The 19,326-nt window shown below is 64.8% G+C and overlaps 3 protein-coding genes across 3 annotated transcripts in view; 2 read left to right on the forward strand and 1 right to left on the reverse strand.

The window, feature by feature from the left end:
• Positions 1-544, forward strand: part of EMIHUDRAFT_247815 (hypothetical protein) — a gene marked incomplete at both ends in the record, with an annotated part of 1,034 nt that extends 490 nt beyond the window's left edge. Inside the window, 2 exons of the mRNA XM_005764060.1 lie at positions 261-313; positions 500-544. Of these exons, the coding sequence (XP_005764117.1) occupies positions 261-313; positions 500-544 (98 nt within the window). The remainder of the gene's footprint in view (positions 1-260; positions 314-499) is intronic.
• A 2,145-nt stretch (positions 545-2,689) lies between these two features.
• On the reverse strand, positions 2,690-13,742 carry EMIHUDRAFT_316945 (hypothetical protein; the record flags this gene model as incomplete). The annotated part of the gene is made up of 2 exons (XM_005764061.1): positions 2,690-3,739; positions 13,716-13,742. The coding sequence occupies 2 exons, from the start codon at positions 13,740-13,742 to the stop codon at positions 2,690-2,692; spliced, it is 1,077 nt and encodes a 358-aa protein (XP_005764118.1).
• A 1,138-nt stretch (positions 13,743-14,880) lies between these two features.
• On the forward strand, positions 14,881-17,318 carry EMIHUDRAFT_446076 (hypothetical protein). The gene is made up of 3 exons (XM_005764062.1): positions 14,881-15,684; positions 15,761-15,945; positions 16,044-17,318. The coding sequence occupies exons 1-3, from the start codon at positions 14,910-14,912 to the stop codon at positions 16,521-16,523; spliced, it is 1,440 nt and encodes a 479-aa protein (XP_005764119.1). The 5' UTR covers positions 14,881-14,909; the 3' UTR covers positions 16,524-17,318.
• The last annotated feature ends 2,008 nt before the right edge of the window (positions 17,319-19,326 follow it).

The raw sequence follows: 19,326 nt of genomic DNA on the forward strand, positions 1-19,326 counted from the left end.
CGAGATCATGTCCAAAAGGTCCAGGTGAACGACAAACAGGAGTTGAGGAAGTCGATAGCTGAAACTGGCACAACAGCGGCGGCGGTAGCGGTCCCGGCCGCGACATCATCCGTAATCGGAGAGACGAGCGAGGCGTCTGCTGCCGGCCCAGCTGGCGGCTCGACACGCGAAAAACCTGCCTTCGTGCTCCCTCCCCTGCAGGCTCCATCCCCCGGCGAGGGGGAGGCGTGTGTAGTACCGGGCGCGCCTGACTGCGGCAGCGGCACTGGTGCTGGTGGCTGCCCTGCGGCGGCCAGCAGAGGCGATGGTGAAGGTGATGCATCGAGGTTCTGGGCAGGTTCCTGCACGCCCAAAGCCTCGTCCGATGTTCGTCCAAGTTCTGTTGATTGGTATCGTTGTTGCGTGATGCTCGCGTCCTGCTGCGAATTCACTGCAGCTGGCCTGATCGCTGCCACGGTCAAGCCAATCCCTTCCGGGTTTGGTGAGACTTCCTTCGGAGGAGAGCTCGCCGGCAGCCCGGCAGAAGGCATTCCAGCTGGCGTAGCCCCCTCCCCAACGGAGTCAGGCGACGATGACCCCTTGAGTACATCGATGCCGCCCTTGCTTGGGCTCGCTTACGCGGCTGCCTAGCCCCAACGCGGTGTGGTAGTGATTGGAGCGGTCTGACCAGCAAGTGTCCTGGTCGAGGCCCTCTGTAGTATCGCGAGGCGTCCCTCTTCCCTCGTTTGTAGAGGGATCGTCATCTGGACCCAAAGGTTGGTGCCCAGCAAGTGTGAGTGGGGAGCTGCGTGCACGGCTCTGCGGTACGTATTGCTGATCGCGGGTGAGGCTGTAAAGCCACCCTCGATCCGGGTGCCGTCTCAGACGGCTGTAGGATTGGTATAAGGAACTCGTATCCGAGTGGTTTAAGGGAATGGTGTCGTACAACACCGGGAATGCTGGGGCTCAGCCTCAGCGGGGTGACTGCTCAAGGTGTCACATGACGACGCCTCGAGAGTTGAGGGAGCTATTACGTGGCAATACTTGGGCGCCTGTTCGGCGCCCAAGGTGCCAATATTAGGGATCTAGGTGGCGAGACGTGCCACTGCACAGGGTGTCGGTCTCAGCCCTACCTGGCCGTTCTATATTATAGAATGGCATCCTATAATGTAGAATGGCGTCTCGCGCGCGCTCACCCGGCCGCCTCGCAGCCCCAGCGGCCGGGGGGCGCTTGCCGGGGTTGAGGCTGGTCACACACAGGCGCCACTTTAACGCGGCGAGCCAGAGGAGTCACACAGGAGAGCCCCCAACACGCCACATTTTCAGCAGCAGACGGGCCGCGGTGAGGGCCCATTCTATATCGAAGAATGGGGTCCGCCGCCGTCCCCCACGGCCTCCTCACGCCCCCAGCGGCAGCGTGCCGCTCGGCCAGACTGGTGGGGTTCGCGACAAGCGCCAGTTCAACACAGAGAAGCCCAACAGCCCGCAAATGAGAGTCCTCCCCCCCGCCCCGGCAAACCAGAGCAGACGCCGGGGGCCGTGTATGGCGAAAGCAAACGCACGACGGCCGCCGGCGGCCGTTGAGCCGCTGCCGCCGTTCGAGCCTTGGATGTCCATCCGTCGCCGCCTGTGGCGAGGGCAGTGGAAGTGTGAGATTTGTGCTCGCAAGTGGTGGGCGGGCGAACGGGTCGGGCGGCAGAAGTGAGCAGACAGCGCGAATGCGGTCTACCTGTGTCACATCTACTCCTCGTGTCACCTAGTCATGGTCCTCGCTTCCCTGCCCGGTCTCCGAGTCCTGCGCCTCGCCTGAGTCCTCGTCCAAGTTCGAGTAGTCCTCTCCTCGTCTTCGTCCTCGTCTTCGTCCTCTTCGTCGATCTCGTCGAGCCGGGCGGCTCCTGGCCCGTCCCGGCCGTGACGCTGGGGCCGACTTGCTACAGCGGGCGGGGAGACGGACCGCCAGCTCTGCTGCTGCCTGTGCTGCCCGTAGTCCTCGCCTGCGAGCGAGTGCCCTTTGCGGGGCTGTCGCTCAGAGAGCGGGTGTCGCCACGGCCGTCTTCTGACCTGTTTTGTGGTCTGCGCGCTGCGCTGCGCTGCGCGTCTCGAGGCGCGCCGCAACACAGCCCGTGTAAATGGGGTAATGGATGAACCAAGCATCCCCGATGGCCGGGGGGATGTCCCATGGCCCCGGGGTGGCCGTGGGCACGCAGGGGGCGCCGCTACGGGCCGCTGCGGCGCCCATTCTATTTCGAAGAGAATGCCATTCTGGAATATAGAATGTAGGTCTGAGACCGGTGTGGGAATATAGGGATATAGGTAGACTATTCGTCACTGTGGGGGGGGGAGAGAGTGTGATAATAGGGGTGCTGAGCAGCTGAGCCGGTGGGGCTGGGTGGAGGTGATTCTCCGGGTCAGTCTGGAGGTCATTCTCCACACAATCTCCTGCCACATTAGTGGATAGTGCTAGTCCCCCATCGGGAGGACGACCCCGGCTAGTCGCCGACCACACCCACAAAGAACCCTGCACAAAGATCGCAAGGGCGGGGATCTGTTCCTTTTTACCCATCTCACAGTAGAGGTGTCCGTTTTAACTTTTATTTATTAACAGGTCCCCACCCTCTTGCGAGACTACCGTCCAATGGACCGCAATTATTTTGTTTCTTCTCTTTCGTACAGGTGAGCGTACAGGACCCACCGGGCAACCGTCGTCTCCTCACTCTGCGGCCTCGACGGCGACGCGCTTCCTCGCAAAGGCGCTCTCGTCGCGCTCCGCCACCGCCTCCCCGCCGCTTGGCCAGCCCAAGTCTGCGGGCGACGGCCCCGCCGGCACGATCCCTCCCGGGTTGAGCGGGAAGAGGTCAGTGTAGTAGCCGCGCCTCGCGTCGTCGAGGTCGAAGAGGCCTGGCCCCGTGAGGCGCAGCATCTCGCCGCACCAGCGCTGCAGCCGCGGGTAGTCGGAGCGCACCTGGTAGCGGCCGCAGCGGAAGAAGGGCGCGTAGACGCCGTCGAAGCGCACGACGGTCGGCAGCAGCCGCACGTCCGCCTCGCTCACGCGCGACCCGCACAGGAAGCGCGAGCCGGCCAGAGCCTCCTCGCACCGCCGCAGCCCAGCGTGCACGTCCCGCTCTGCCGCCTCGTACGCCGCTTGCTGGGTGGCGAAGCCGCAGCGGTAGACGCCGTTGTTGACGAGCTCATACGTCCATGCGTTGGTCTCGTCGATCGCCGCGGCGAGCTCCGCGGGGTACAAATCGACGGTGGCGGCGCTGCTCCCCGCCGGCTCGTCGAACTCGTTGAGCATGCGGATGATGTCGGCCGATTCGTTGGAGATGATCTCGCCGTCCTGAAGGTCGACGAGCAGCGGCGCGGTGCAGCGGCCTTCGTAGGCGCCTCCTGGCGTGACTGCGTCGTACACGGCCTTCAGGTCGGCCGCGCCGACGAGGGGATCCGGCGCGGAGTCATCAAAGCACCAGCCGCCGCGGCTCGCGCGCTCAGGGTCGTTGGCGAGGCGCGTCAGACCGACGGCACCATCCAGGCCGCGCAGAGCCAGGGTGATGGATACGCGGTGGCACCACGGGCACGGGTTGCCAACGTAGACGTGATAGCGGCCGGCGACCATTGGTTTGTTTGCTGGCCAGCGCGCACCGGAGCCGCGCTGTGGCGCAGGTCGAACGTACTCGCCGTCTGGCGACTGCGGCGCGAGCTCGCTGATCATCGTCTTCCACAGCGTCGTCCAAGTGAACTTTGCAGTGCCAACGAGCAGCTTCTGGGACGGGATCCACTCGAGCAGGCGGAGGCCTCCGCCGGCCTTGGCGTGGACTGCGGCCGGTCTCGGCGCCACGTGAGCGGCTCGAAGCGGTGGGAGCGTGACAAAGGCGCCGGCGGGGCAGAGCAGGAGGAGCGTGGGGAGTGCACTAGGCATGTGTGATGCACGCATTTACGTTGTTGCGAGGCGAGCGCCCGGGCTGCGAGGCACTCTCCGCGCGCCGCTCTCAGGTGTTGGGTTGTGGGTTGGCGGAGTTGGGTTGTCCGTGCGGGGCCGTGCTTGGGTTGTTCGAGTGAGGTTGGGTCGTCGGCGCGAAGGGTGAGGTCTCGACCGCCGCCGCTCACGCCAGCGGACGGCCACGCCGGTGTTTTTGGCTTCGCCACCGTCCAAAGCGTGCGCCATGCGCTCGCCGACATCGAACGAGCACGCCTGTCCGACGACGCGACGAGCGGCTTGCTGTGCGGACGGCTTCTTGTGGCTCTCGTCGAGAGCGTTTTGCGGCCCGGCGGGTGTGAGAATGTGTGTCGTCTGTTGTGTCACTGTGTACGTCACATCGGTCTTGATAATAAGCACGGTCGATCCGTCGAAGCGATACACTCGTTCCTATCACGTTGGACGGCTTGCATGGAGCTCTGTTCCGGCACGCACAGGAAGAGCCGTGCTGCGGCCCGGACGAAGGTCCTGGCTCGAAAACGCGAGCAGAGGCCGCCGTGTGGGGCCACGGCGAGCCTCGGCGAGAAAGTTCAGCGCGCTATCTCACGCGGTCGGTTGGGTGGACAAGCCAACTCACCGACCCAACCCGTGCCGACAACCCAACCCAACCCAAAAAGCACGATTCTCCTGTTGGGCCCTCAGTCTTCAACGGTCCCTCGCTCCCTGACCCCCTACATTGTACCGGGTAGTGAGTCTGTCGGTAAGCGCAGGGTTAGCGTGGGTTTCACCGGGTTAAGCCACACTAACCAGGCAAGGGTCAGCTCGGGTCAGAACGGGTTACCATAACCCGACGCTAACCCGGCACTAACCCGGCACTAACCCGGCACTAACCCGTCCTAACGTATGACTCCTCCGACGCCCTCCAGGACGGGGGCAGGGGCGGCTCAGGATCACAGACACCCCTCTCAGGATCACAGCACCGGCGGGGGGGCGCCTCAGGATCAAGCACCCACGGCAGGGTCTGTGGGGATCAGCAGACCTGGAGGGGGCGCACTGAGGATCATAGGCCTGAGAGGGGTGCTGTCAGGATCACAGGCCTGCAAAGGGTGGCACTCGAGATCAGAGCGCCAAAACAGGTGCAATACGGATCAGCGGCCGGAAGTGGGCGCAATAAGGATCATGAGCGCCGGAACGGGTGCAATAAGGATCACGAGGGCAGATTGGATCGTTTGCGCATCGCCCGCCCCCCAAAACGGTTCGCCCCAAAATCGCGCCGCCAGAACCGTCGCGCCCCGGATCACGTGCGCTGGGCCGGGCGCTCATGAGCGTTTTCTCGCTCATGCGCTCGCTGGGAGGTGGCGCCGGGCTGGCCGTCGGCGCCACTCGCGCGCTCGGCGCCGCGGCGCCGACTGCAGCATTGGCAACAGCGCCGAGGATCGCGATCGTGACGGCGGCCGCAGTACGGCTCCACGGACAGCAGCAGACTATGGCGACCTCTCTCGACGAGGTGCGAGACGGCTGGCATCGCGTCTGCCCCGCCGGCCTCAACGCAAACCCTCGCAAGATCTGGCTGCTGCTCGGTGGGGGACTGGCAGTGTCCGCCACCGCCGAGCAGCCGACCACGTGTGCGTTTGAGGAGACTGGGCTCCAGCTACTGCAGCAGGGTTATGGAGACCATTCGGACGATGACGATGACGACGATGAGCACGATGAGCCCCCGCCTCGCCGACAGCGGACGGAGGAGCACGATGAGCCCTCTCCACCACCTTCACCCCTGAGCGACGCCGACGAGGGTGGAGGCGTTGTCATGCCGGGGGTGGCTTTGCAACCCGCAAGCCGCACTGAAGGTGACGCTGCGGTCGCCGAGGACGCCGCCACCGCACAGCAGCACAGAAAGGAACTTCGGCAGATTAGCGAGCGACAGATGGGCCGCTCGCTCAGTCCGCCGCCACCTGGCTGGGAGTGGAAGCCAACGGTCCTGATGGCTGACGGAGCAACTGTCGCGGACAAAGCCTGCGCGGTCGTGTTTGGTGGCGCACAAGAACAAGAACACACCACGCCAGTTCCGACTTTCACCATTGACGTCAATGCCATTGAATACTGGAACGGTGCTGACATTACTGACCTTCTCGAATTTTACACAAACTATGCGGAGACAGAAGAGGTCGTCGCGTTTGACAGCGAGTGGAAATCGCAGGACACCAATCGAGAGCGACCAGGCGGCTGCACTCTGTGCACCCACCCACCCTGTAGCACAACCCCGACCGCCCCCCCGAACCTAGCCAGCGTGACCGCAGGTGGCCTCAACAATGGCAGGACGGCGGTGTTATCTCTGGCCAGCAGGAACACCTTCCTTGGCAAACATGTCCATGTCATCTCTCTGGTGGCGTACGAGATTGAAACCAGCGACCAGGATGCCTCAGGAACCGCTCTGTACACGCTTCCGCCTGTCTTCATTGACTTCCTTACCGACAACATTCGATTCTGTGGCCACAACGTCCAGGCCGACCTGACTAGGCTCGCAAATGACTACCCAGCGCTCCGTCAGGGCATGGGTGGCGCACTTGTCGAGGATACCATGCTCATGGGCAGACAGATATTCGGACCACCCGAGGTAATCAACCCTCGCTCGAAGTGTGTTGCCCCTACCCCACGCCACTAAAACCCAATCGCGCTGGCTTGTTCGCTGCTCGCTGTCCGTACGCCTCCTCTCGTACACAGGTGGAGTTTGACTGAGCTTGCTCAGCACATCACTGGAGTTGGGGTTGCAAAGGGGGAGACCCTCTCAGATTGGGAGGCTTCCCCTCTCTCTGACAGTCAGCTCGTCTATGCTGGCTTGGATGCTCTCGTCGCTCTCGGTCTTCACGGGGCATTGTCCGCTCTCCGAGACCTTCAAGCAGATCCGCTTTCGCTGCTCACCTGGACCTGCAAACCCGACCCGGCGGGGAGGGGGAAGCGTGTCAGCGCGCCGCTTGGCGCCCTCGTCCACACTAACGAGCCCACGCTGTGCAACGGCATCCTCTTCAACAAAGGATCTGCCAAGCTTGCGCGCACTCTCGATGCAGAAGAGGCTGGGGCGGGGAACTTCGCCCTCCTCCCATACTTCACTGGCACAGACGCAATTGAGAACTTCTTCAGCCCAGTGGACGACGATGGCGGTGTTTGGATGTGGTTTGATGGTCCCGATCATCAGGCCCGTTGGGTTGCTGGCAAGGATCTGCTTCTCGGTCACTGCAAGGAAGCCGGCGCAGAGGGCGAGGAGGGCGTTGAGGAGGGTGCTGGAGGTGAGCCTGGTGCCAGCCTTATCCGCGGGCTCTGTGTCATCCACGCTGAGCGATGGCTCGCGCAGAACAAGGCATTGATGAAGGCGCCTCCCCCGGGGACGTTAGACAAGGCCGAGATGATTGGCCTTGACGCCTCCCGAGAAAGCCCCTCCTCGCATGGTTCTGTATGGTACTTGATAGGACGCAAAAGCACGGACCAAGGAGTTGATTGACAAGTGCAAGGCTGACATCGAGGCGGGGAAGAACCAAAAGTTTGCCCGCCTCGAGGGCGGCATGTGGGGGCTGATGATCAAGAAGTGGACAAAGGTGTACAAGGCAACGCCCAGATAGCACACACCCCTCTTCCTTAGTTGAAGGTTTGCGCTTGGTTGACTTGTATCGGGAATCGTTGTAGGAGGAGGCGCTGGCACTGGCCTTTCAAAAGAGCTGGCTGCCGCCTGGTGTCAAGCTTTGCCGTGTTGGACTCAACTCCATGGGTGGCATTCCCAACGACAACAACGGTCTCGAGGGCATGAACGGCGCGCAAAAACAATCTATCAACTTTGAGCGCTGTGGCCTTCGCGTACGGCGGCCTGCTGCCAGCGCGGCCGGGCACTCCAGTCTAATTTATTTCGACTACTATCTACTTGTGTATGTTAGACCTAAAGGTCGGCGCTTCGACCAACTAGGCCACCTCTTGCGTAACAAAACAGGAGCTCCTCTCGGAGGGCGCACCCTCCTGCCCGCCCCAGTCACCTCAGGACCTTGCACTCGGGAATCACCCCCCGCGAGAGTCCGCGATCCTGCTTTGTTAGACCTAAAGGTCGGCGCTTCGACCAACTAGGCCACCTCTTGCGCAAGAGGTGGCCTAGTTGGTCGAAGCGCCGACCTTTAGGTCTAACAAAGCAGGATCGCGGACTCTCGCGGGGGGTGATTCCCGAGTGCAAGGTCCCGAGGTGACTGGGGCGGGCAGGAGGGTGCGCCCTCCGAGAGGAGCTCTTGTTTTGTTACGCAAGAGGTGGCCTAGTTTGTCGAAGCGCCGACCTTTAGGTCTAACAGTGTACACTCGTGAGACACTTGTGGGGCTAGTATCAAGAGTATGTTCGTGTTTTCCGGGGGGGCGCGTGTCCGGGGCGGCGGAGTGTATTCGTTTCTCTGTGCGCGCAGGTCCGGCTGTCTGATTTGTCTGTCGGGCTAGCTCCGCATGCTGTCTGGTGTCTTACACTAGTGACGCATGTTCTTGTATATACGATCACCTGTGTTGCTGTGAGCTGTCACCGACACAGAAAGAATGTGCATCCAAGTTCGCCCCGGGGAGACGCGATTAGAGCCCTATGAAGGCCATCTCTCTTCCTGCGCCTTCAAATACTTTCTATACGCAGCACGGCCAGTATGCTGCTTCCCCGACTCGTCGGTGAATACCTTTTGGCCACCGCTCGTGCGCCAGGAGTTCCGGGGCGGGCCCTCCCTCTGCTTGCGCTCCTTTTTGCTTCTCGCCCCTTTGGGCGCGGCGCCAGCGCCGGCCGCCGCTGCTGAAAACTGCCCGAGGTAGTCGATGCTTGAGGGCGTGCCATCCCGCTGAATGGCAGCGATCGACGAGAAGTGTGGGAATCGCGCCTCGGCCTCGCTGAGGGGCGTGTGCTGCTGCTGGCTGCTAGACACGTGGCTGTCGGGCCTGACCGGAGCGCGAGAGAAGACATCGAAGACATCTTCCTCGCTGCTCACTCCTCCAATGTCGTCAGCGAACGTGGCGGCGTGCGCAGCGGTGGACGGGCCGGGCCGGCCACTGGAAGTTGTCGCGCCGCAACGAGAAGGTGCTGCACCCGAACCCGAGGTTGTCCTCCCCTCTGGCTGGTGCTGTCGCGCTCTGCACAAACGCTCGTGCGCCTCGAGGCGTGCCATGGGCTGAGGAATGCCGCAGAACTCGCAGCTGACATCAGGGCGGGTAATGCCGCCGGAACCGTCGCATGCGGCCTGATGCGCCGTGAGCTCCGAAGCCACGACCAGCGCGCCGCAAACCTCGCACGGCAGCCTCGCCTCGTCAGCCTCCTTCGCCTCCGGAGACGCTTCGGGGCGCTGCCACTCGTCGCCAGTCTGGTCGCTCGCGTCGCTCTCGACGGCCCGGCGCCGGCGCCGCCCAGTGGTTCGCTCCACCGAGCCCCGCCCAAGCGCGCGTCCCTTTGGCGACGGCCGAGGCAGATGCCGAAGCTCGATGGGGCTACCGCCGACGACGTCGAGGCAGATGCCGAAGCTCTGCTGACGACTCCTCCCCACCTCTGCGCCTCGCGCGTCCCCCCTCGCCGCGGCGGGCGCGGGTGCACCATCGGGTGCCGGCGCCGCAGCTCTGCGGACCGCCTGCTCGAGGAGCGACTCCTGCGAGCTCGCGCCACCGTCGGACGCTCCGCCGTCGGCGTCGTCGTCGGGGAGGATGCACGGCTTGAAAAGCTGCGAAGCGGGCACCCGCGGACGGCGGCGTGGCGGCGACGTGACGGGGGACGACTGTCGCTGCTCCGGCGGGGCGTGTTGCTGCTTCGGCCGCCGCTGCCCCAGCTGCGCTCCGCGCGCGAGCGGCTCACACGGCGGGGTCGGCACGGGAGGCTCGAGCGGCGCGGAGGCCCTCCTCCGCTTCGTGCTGAGCCGGCCAGGCTCCACGGGACGCGAGGCAGCCGCAGCGGCGGGGGCAGATGCCGGGCCGGCGGCCTCCGCGGCGGTGAACCGCTCGCTCGGAGAGAGCGGCCCGCCAAACTGCTCGCATGCGCGGAGCCCCTCAGAGGGCGAGCGCCAGCCAACACCACCGCCGATGCCGCCGCCGCCGCCGCCGCCGCCGCCGCCGCCGCCGCCGCCGCCGCCGCCGCCACCGCCGCCGCCGCCCGCCGCCGCCACCGGAGGCAGCTCAGGGTCTGCGAGAGCCTCGCCGGCGAGCGCGTGCTCGGCCGTGTCGTCGCCTGGCTGCGAGTCGGAGTCCTCGGAGAGGTCGCTCTCGAGGAGGGAGATGGCGGCGCTGAGGGAGGCGGAAGGGGCGCCGAGGGAGACGGAGGGAGCGTCGGCGGATGTCGACGCGGCGGGGTGCGGGAGAGCGCGGGAAGAGCCGGCGGAGGCTGCAGCGGCAGGGTCGGGCGCAGCATGGCTGGAGGTCGTCCTCTGTGGAGGCAGAGGCGGAGTCGGCAGACGCGGGGGCGGGTGTCGCGGAGGGGAACGCGGACATCTGCGAGGCGGCTCGAGATGGCGGCAGAGTGGCGCTGGCTGTGGCGGGACCGGAGGAGGCGCGGCGCGCGGCTGCTGCGCAGGAGGCCGCAGCAGCGGGCTGAGCGGCGACCGAGCCTCGTCTGCCGAACCGATCGGAGAGCCTGGCGGCGGGTGCGCAGACTCTTTGGGCGTTGCGGTTGTCACAGGTGCGCAAGCGCCCGACCCATCGATTCCCACTCCCGCTCGGCTGGGGCGGTCGACGCAAGGCTGCTCGACGCAGGGACCGCCCGCTGTGGCGCCGCCCGCCTCGCCTGCACCGCCGCCCGCCTCGTCTACGCTGTCCTCCGCAAGCGAGTCGAGGATTGCCTGCGCCTGGGCGACCAGCTGCGCCTCCTCCTGCCGCGCTGCGCTCGCGTCGGCGACCCCGAGCTGGAGGGCGACCCGCTCGCGCCGGCAGAACCGCTCGCAGAGGGTGGAGACGGAGGCGAGCACCTGCCGGTCAGCCGCGCCCGCGTCGGACGCGAGCCGCGCACGCCGCGCCTCCGAGTCGAGCGCCGCGAGGTCCTCGCACTCGTCCAAGTTCTCCCTGAGAAACTCGGACTCGTGCTCCTCGAGAAGGGATCCGCCGCCGCAGAAATGCGCCGCGAGCGACAGCGAGAGAGCTGCGGCGCCGTCCGAGGCGGCCTCAGATCCCTCGGCGAAGAGTCGGTGCGCGTCCAGATCGGTGAAGAGGCTCGACATCCGGTGTCCTAAAAGTTGGGTCGAGCCACGAAGGCCGACGACTGTGGATAGCCGTCCCACTTCGCCTGCGACTGCCACTTCGCCTCGCGACTGGCCTCGAGCCAGGAGAGAGAATTGGGGGAAAGAAAAAGCTTGCGGAATAGCCCGCTCTCCAGTGCTCCGTGGTCTATCTTCATCCCCTGCCTGCCTCTCTCTCTCGTCCACCGATGCCGGTTACCGCGCCGGTGTCCAGTCCGAGCCTGACTGTTCTTCACCTCCAAACTCCGCTCGAGGGCCGCCGTGCCTGTGCGCTGTGGTCCCCCCACACCACAACACACTGCCACCCTTGCCGCAATCTTTTTGACATAACGACATGAAAAGAATACAGCAATCATAACCATCGTCTCGCAAACTTCCTTCTCGACCGCCCCAGCCAGGCCACCAGCCCCGGGCCCCGCTCACACCCTCTCTTTTCTTGCCGCCCGATCCGCGACAACCGTGTTGACTGCATCACGCAGCTGGCGGAGTACGTACTTGTGGGCCTCAGCATCTTCATGAGAGCAGATTCCGTAGCCGATGATGTGAAAGTGCTGCGTTGGGCTCATGGTCCCCACAGGCATGCAGCAATGACCTACAGTACACAGGGCTGGCAAGTGACGTCCTCACGTCCATTATTGTGGCTGGCTGGAAGCTGCACTGGTGAGTGCCCTCATGGACAAGGCGGTGTGTCGTGTCGATGCAGACCAAGGATGGAAGGCCGAGGACGCTCTGGCGGTATGCGTTGAGGAGCAAGTTCTCGGTGGAGATGGCGAGAGTGACCTTACCCGTCTCGGGGACGATGAGCGGCTCACCGCAGATGAAGGCCTTGTGCGCGTGAAAGTCATTGGTAGCCTTTAGGTGAGCAACCTCGAGCTTTTCGCAGATAACAGACAAGCCACCAAAAGTGCCCCTTCCGGCGTCACCCAAGCGCTCCTTGCTCTTCCTCCTCTTGGCGCACTTCTGATAGGCTTCCAAAGGGGCACGCAGGCGAGTGACCTCATCCCGCGCTTGCTCGACGGTCTTCCCCCTTTTATTTTGGAGTTGCATGCGCAGGTATGCGCGCAGTCTCTTTGGTGGCAGGTCCAACTTGGTGGGACTGAGCAGTGCCCGGATCTGACCCGGCACACCATGGTCAAGCTCCTCGATGTGGTCATTGTGCGTGAAGCCCAGACTCGTGCTGCCTTTGACACAGCAGAAGCCGAATGCCTTCTCGACACGCAGCATATGCCCGCAGTTCTGGAACTTGCAGCGGTACAGCCGGACGGCCATGCGAGACCCATCAGTCGATCCAAGAATTTTCGGTCCAGGCCGCCACCGGCTCCCGGCAACCTTGTAGCCTCGCCCAGCAGCCTGGGTGGGGGCAAAAGAGGAGGGAAGGGTGTCTCACCTGCGTGTGGATAGGCATTTGTGGTCTCAGGGGCAGGTATAGCAGCTCACGTTGTTCTGTCCGTACTGCTCAATGAACCCATCGAGATCCGCCTCGGGGATGCCCGTGCCACCTTGGACTGTTAGCCAGTTCATGTCGTGCCGTGTCGGCCGTGCATCGTCACTGCCACCGCGACCGCCTCGCCCTCCTCGCCCGCCCGCGCGTCCTGCTTCAGCCCTACCAGCACGTCCGCGAGGGCGCGTAGGCGACATGAAAGCGGAGGCGTCATCGAAATCGGAGGCCGTCGCTGCATGGCTTGGTCCCGCCGCACCCGATGTGCCACCTCGCTGGCCGTCATCGGTATCTTCGCTGTCCACATCCACTTCGGTCTCTGTGCCGGAGGAGAGTGCGCTCCCCTCGCCACCTGATCCAAAGACATCCGACTCCGATTCGGAACCAGAGCACCCCGACTCCGATTCGGAACCAGAGCACCCGGTCGGCGGCGTCTTCTCGGCGGCGGCGGACACTGCCAGTCCCCCACCGAGCAGCAGCCAGATCTTGCGAGGGTTTGCGTTGAGGCCGGCGGGGCAGACGCGATGCCAGCCGTCTCGCTGCACCTCGTCGAGAAAGGTCGCCATAGTCTGCTGCTGTCCGTGGAGCCGTACTGCGGCCGCCGTCACGATCGCGATCCTCGGCGCTGTTGCCAATGCTGCAGTCGGCGCCGCGGCGCCGAGCGCGCGAGTGGCGCCGACGGCCAGCCCGGCGCCACCTCCCAGCGAGCGCATGAGCGAGAAAACGCTCATGAGCGCCCGGCCCAGCGCACGTGATCCGGGGCGCGACGGTTCTGGCGGCGCGATTTTGGGGCGAACCGTTTTGGGGGGCGGGCGATGCGCAAACGATCCAATCTGCCCTCGTGATCCTTATTGCACCCGTTCCGGCGCTCATGATCCTTATTGCGCCCACTTCCGGCCGCTGATCCGTACTGCACCTGTTTTGGCGCTCTGATCTCGAGTGCCACCCTTTGCAGGCCTGTGATCCTGACAGCACCCCTCTCAGGCCTATGATCCTCAGCGCGCCCCCTCCAGGTCTGCTGATCCCCACAGACCCTGCCGTGGGTGCTTGATCCTGAGGCGCCCCCCCGCCGGTGCTGTGATCCTGAGAGGGGTGTCTGTGATCCTGAGAGAGGCTTATCTGTCCAGGACGAGCTCCAGCGGAAGCTCGGCCTTTGGCTCTCCGTGGCGCTTCCCACCCTTCGGGTCGCGCTCGAGCGGGGCATGCCAGTCGATTTCTTCGGCGACTACCTTTACAACAAGGCCCACCACCGGCGGCCCCACGACGGCGTCCTCGCCGCCTGGGCGGACGCGATGCGCGCCCCGGCCAACGCGCCGGTCGTGCACGGTGACAAGGAGAAACCAGAGCTCACCCGGCAGTACAACGAGGGGTACAAGGTCGACCTCGCGGAACCCCACGCTGGCCCGGGAGGATGCGATGAGGTGAATGAAGTCAAGCTCTGGACGCCCCTCCTCAAGACCTCCTCGGCGGGCGTTGGCAACGCCTCGAGTGGCGGCACGCCCGCCTCCGTTGGCCACTCCTACGCCTTCGGCAACGAAGAGAAGGCCCGCCGCCTAAACATGGGCTGCAAGGCGCGCGGGCAACCCGGCCAAAACCCTTCGACCACAAGAACGGCCACGGCTACGTCAAGGCGCATCGCGGTTTCTACCACGACGCGATCTTTGTCAAGCGCAACAACTTCAACCTGCTGCTCCACGAGACGTTCGGCGGCGGCTTCTCTCGCCCACCGCCGTTCTCAAGCTGCGCCGCCTCGCGCGCAAAGCCGCGCGCGGCAGCGTCGACCGCACGGCCTACTCGCCCAAGTACTCGCTTTCTTTTATGTCCCACCATGCAGAGCGCATCTCTCTCTCTGTTGTGCGAGGCGTGAACCGCGCCATTCGCTCTCACCTGGCAACCCTGTCTGCACGTCTCGCGCGCGCGTGAACAGGCCTCCAGGCCCCAAATGACGTGTGAGTGTTAGAGTTGTTTGGTATTGCTAAAAATCTCTCTCTAACGTATGCCCCCAAGCTGCAAGCAGCGCGGGTTAGCACCGGGTTAGTCTCGGGTTAGTCTCGGGTTAGGTTGGGTTAGAGCTCTGCGGCTCGTTCCGCCCCTCTCTCCTGCGTTCACTCACTCGCCACACCACAGCCGCGGGCGCATGGCGAGCGGGACAGTCTCATTCATGCCACAGGATCTATAACGTACCGCCCTCAGGAGTGCACTCCTCCTCCCTAGCGCCATCACTGGCACACGTTGAGGGCTGCACTCGCCGCTTTCCTCCCGCTGTGATTTTGTGTGAGCTCTGTGTCTTGATTTAAACAACAACATCGCAGTCCCCGCCCCCACTCGCAAAACCCCAAACCCAGGTCGTTGGCGTGCAAGCCCTACGTATATGTCCATCCTCGCCACCGCCTGTGCGCTGCTGCTGGCCCTGGCTCCTCCCACGGAGCCACGCTCTCGACCGGTCGTGCTCTCGCGCCGTCAGCTGCTCCCCGCGCTCGGCGCCGCCGCCGCCGCCGCGAGCGCCGCTGCGCCTCGGCCAGCGTCGGCGGCGTTTGGCCCTGCCGGAGCCGCGGTGACGTCTGTGCCGGACGTCCTTCGAATCAACGTCGAGGAGTGGCTTGCCCTGCCCGCGGACAAGGCTCTGCAGCGGATCGGCACGCTGTCGGTGGAGCGGCTGCAGGTGGTGTCCGAGGAGCTGGAGACGGCCCTCGCCGACGCCAGCTCCGGCACGCTCGGCGATCTGATCAAGCGGCTCGAGGACGACGTGGCGGACTACAACTCGACGAGCACGTACGCCGAGCTCCAGCGCGCCAGGGAGCGCGCCGAGCGGGCGAAGGCGGCGGTCGTGCTCTCTCGCCAGCTGCGCGAGCAGGAGAAGCTGCTGCAGCAGCTCGATGCGCAGCCGCCGTGGGTGGTGTACGGCGCGGCGGCGCTCGCCTCGCTGGGCAGCACCCTCGTGATGCACCCCATCGACACGCTCAAGACGCGCCAGATCGCCGGCGCCGCCGGCGCAGACGGAGACGCCGCGCGCTCGGCGGCCGCGCCTGCGCGTGCCGCCGCCGCCGCCGTGGCAGCTGAGCCGGAGCCGTTGTCGATCGGCGAGCTGTACGTCGGCCTGCTTCCCAACATCGTCAAGGAGGCCCCCTCCTCGGCCCTCTACCTCGGCCTCCGCAGCTCCGCCGCCTCTCGCACGAGGGAGGGCGGGAGGCCGCCTCACGCCCGCCGCCACGGTGCGAGTAGGCATCTACGAGCTAGCCAAGGGGCTGCTGCTGCAGGGAGGGCTCGCGGCGACGCCCCTGCTCGCCTACCTGCTCGCCGGCGCCGCGGGCGAGTTCGTCGGCTCGCTGATCCGCGCGCCCGCCGAGGCGACCAAGGCGCGCCTCCAGTCGGGCCTTGCCTCGTCGACGGGAGACGCGCTGGGGCAGGTGCCCGCCCTCCGGCTGGCCGCAGCCGTCTCGGCCACAGCTCGGCCACGCCTCTGCTCTCTCTCTCCCTCTCTCCCTCTCTCCTCCCCCTCGGACAGGTCTTGCTCTCGGGCGAGGGCCGCTCTCGCACGCTGACGGCGTGGTCGTCGTCGCTGCTGCGCGACGTGCCGATGGGCGCTGTGCAGATCGCCGTCTTCGAGCTGCTCAAGGCGTACCTCGTCGCGAGCCCCTCCTTCGGCTCCTTCAACGGGCTGCCCGCCGAGGCTGCCTTTGGCGCCATCGGCGGCCTGATCGGCGCCGTCATCACGACGCCGGCGGACGTGGTGACGACGCGCATCATGACGAGGGGCGGGGAGGGAGGCGGCGGGGGCGGCGCGAGCAAGGGCGGCCGCGCGAGGGCGGTCGCGCACAGTGCAGACGAGGAGGGCCCGCTCGGCGTGGCAAAGGCGATCCTCGCAGAGGACGGCCCGGCCGGCTTCTTTGTGGGCGTCGGCAGCCGCGGGCTCTACTGGGCGCCCGCCATCGGCATTTTCCTCTCGCTGTACTGCTCGCTCAGGCAGGCGGCGCTGTCCCTGTAGCGTGGAGCTTTGGGGAGGTCGGTGCTCCCGGAAGTTGGCGCGCGTACGGTCAACTGGTCGCGAGCCGTTCATCGGCAGCCTCTGGGCAACACGCCCGCGGCCCGTTTGTTGTTTGTTGTTCGCTCTCTTCCACCACTTCGCACTTGGAGATATGGGGAGTTGGACTCTTCGTGCAGTTGTACTGTTTCCGTAACCGTATGCGTTGTCCGTAAACCAATCAAAGTCTTTGACTATGACTAACGCATGTGAGTACAACACTCGCGCAAGCGCGGAGACACGCAGCACGCCCGCGGCCACGTTTGACGACTGCAATAGCGGCAGCAGGTGTCAAACCGATAATTCGGGCTCCTGGAAGCGCAAGCGCGCCACTGCACCGCGGCCGGAGACGCCAAACGAAATGTCGATGGAAGTGCAGCCGCTGGTCGAGAAGCAGAGCGCGGTGGCTCGCGTGCAGTTCAGGTTGGGGCAGTCCAGCATGCACGCTTCGCTCGGACGCTTCGTCCACACGTCGCGCTCGATGCACGCTCTGTCACTCCCAGGAGCTCGCTGCGCGAGGTTTTGGGAGAAGCTGATGCGCTTGCCTCTGGATGTGCGGGCGGAGAGAGCGCTCTCGCGCTTGAGTGTGGCGACAGTGCCCTCGACATTGATGTTGACGATGGCGCACACGGGCAAACGACGACACAACACTTTGGCTTTGCGGCATCCGTCTCGTCGGCATCCGATCATGCAGGCACCGGCCGCCCACGGTTCGTCGCGATAGATATCCTTCTCCTCGCAGTCAAAGTCGTCACCCGCAAAGGGCCCAAACGGCCCTTGAAGAACGCGCGGAGCAGACAAGAGGGCGAGCGAAAGCAAGGCTGAGGTCATTTGCGTCCAGCCTGCGACTAGGAGTGACTTCTGAAGTCACTCGCCCCGCGCGCGCACAGTACGTGCTCTCGCGGCCGGCCCGTGCACCGTGATAGCCCGCGGACTCGGCCCTGTCAGGCCGATGGGAAGGCTCTGGGTTCCGGCTCCTAGCCTACCTACCTATCCCAAGGCCGCGCAGCGAAGCGAAAAAAAGATGAATCAAGTGGGCCTACCTATTGCGGCGTACCGTCCTCCCATCCCTCCCTTGGGTTGTCTGTTTTGTTTGTTTCTTTTTTGCAGGGCCCTTTTGGGCGAAACAAGACCAACCTACCTACTCGAGTATCTGGGAGGGGCCAGCCAGTGTGGACAGACCCCCTATCCGGCTAGGAGCCCGGGCCCTGAGCAGCCTGGGCGGGGTTCAAACGGCTTTGGAGCACTTGGGGCACTTGCACCGCTATTTGTTTTCTCCTTCCTCGTACGAAGAGGCGCACACGGCCTGCCTCCGCACCGCTACGCGATGACACTCAAGCGCCGCAGTCCCGTCGACATGCAGGCACCCAATGCTGTGCCGGAGGCTGACTGGTCGAGACGGTCGACCTCGTCGTGGCTCTCCCGCGCGCCGCCGCTTCTCGTGTGGACAGCTGGTTCGGCTCGGACGCAGTGGACAAGAGGACCACCACATTCGCTGGCACACCGCGGCCGATGCTGTCTGCGCTCCCACGCAAGCGCCGGTATCCAAATCGGCTGCATGCGTTACTGCGCTTACTGCGCGACGCCGCCGACCTCAGCCTCTCAATACCAATGCGCACGCCCAGCATCGACTACATTGGTCTGCGCGAATTCGATGCGCCGTGCGACGTTTGAGGCGGACAGCCCTAGGCGGCACGGCGCCTGTGCTCGTGTTTAGTGTGCTCGTGTTCAAGCAAGAAGCATCAGTGCGGGTACATGCGGTCCTACCACTGCACACAGTGCTTCCCGGACCCGAGCCAGGTTGGCTACGCGATCTGCAGCCCGGTCGGGACAAAAGCTGGCGACCCTCACCGGCTTTGCCAAGCACCTGCTCGAAGAGGAGCCGTCGCATCGGGCGCAGCAGCGCATCCCGCCGCGACGAGGCGATCGACCATCGCCGTACCGGCGACTTGAGCCTGCGCCTGCGCCGGCGGCGGCGGCGCCGGCCGCCGCGGCGCCGGCAGCCGCAGTGCCCCGTGCGCGCCGCCGCATCATCTAGAGGAGAGACGGGGTGAGTGGCGAGTGTGCGGCGGCCGGAGGGCGCGTCAGACGACCGCAAAGGCGGCCCACATGCGGAGTGACCCCGTTTCGGGCGTCCCTCACCGGCGTACTTGAGGTGCTTCAGACGGACGCTGCGTGGGCTGTCAGCAAGGTAGGTGAGTGTCTAGGGGTCGTCTCTAGGCTGGTTAGCCTTGATTTGGATCAAAGATGGCCGCAAGAAACGGTCGCGATGCCTCGTGTGAACGCTGTGAAAAAAGTTAAAAAAAGAGAGGCTAGTGCCATTTCACTCACTCTGACACGGGTAATCTTGAAAACGTCTCCAACGGAGCTCCGTGTTGCATCCAGCGCCCTCCCCCGCGCTCCCTGCGGCCATGGCCGATGATCCTAGTATGAGAGGTCATCTGGCTACCGCGAGAGCGACCCAACTCGTCGACATCGTCCGATGATGGTGCCGCAAAGTCAGCCTTCGGAGGCTATCGTGGGGTCGAGCCGGCAGTAGCCGTGACATGTGGTTCCACCACCCCTCGTAGGCTTTGCCTCTGACCGCCACCGTTCCCAGGCTGCCTAATGGGATGGAAAGGAAGGCTCGGCGAGCGTATAGAAGCGTGCTCGACCTCGTCGTGGCAACCTGCACGGCAGCGCTGGCGGGCGCGATGAGCGTCGTGCCACCTGACCCGAGACGGGTCGCAGGCGTCGTACTGAGCGCGTCGAGACCGTGTCCTGATGT

This window comes from Emiliania huxleyi, assembly GCF_000372725.1.
Source record: "Emiliania huxleyi CCMP1516 unplaced genomic scaffold EMIHUscaffold_608, whole genome shotgun sequence".
In the NCBI taxonomy this organism is placed as follows: Eukaryota; Haptophyta; order Isochrysidales; family Noelaerhabdaceae; genus Emiliania; species Emiliania huxleyi.

What these genes read in the sequence shown, in the direction of transcription:
- EMIHUDRAFT_446076 (XM_005764062.1), top strand. Translation starts at nt 14,910, where the DNA reads ATGTCCATCCTCGCCACCGCCTGTGCGCTGCTGCTGGCCCTGGCTCCT. An exon ending in CTCCTCGGCCCTCTACCTCG is followed by an intron (nt 15,685 to 15,760) that starts GCCTCCGCAGCT and finishes CGGTGCGAGTAG; the next exon opens with GCATCTACGAGCTAGCCAAG. An exon ending in CGGGAGACGCGCTGGGGCAG is followed by an intron (nt 15,946 to 16,043) that starts GTGCCCGCCCTC and finishes CCCCTCGGACAG; the next exon opens with GTCTTGCTCTCGGGCGAGGG.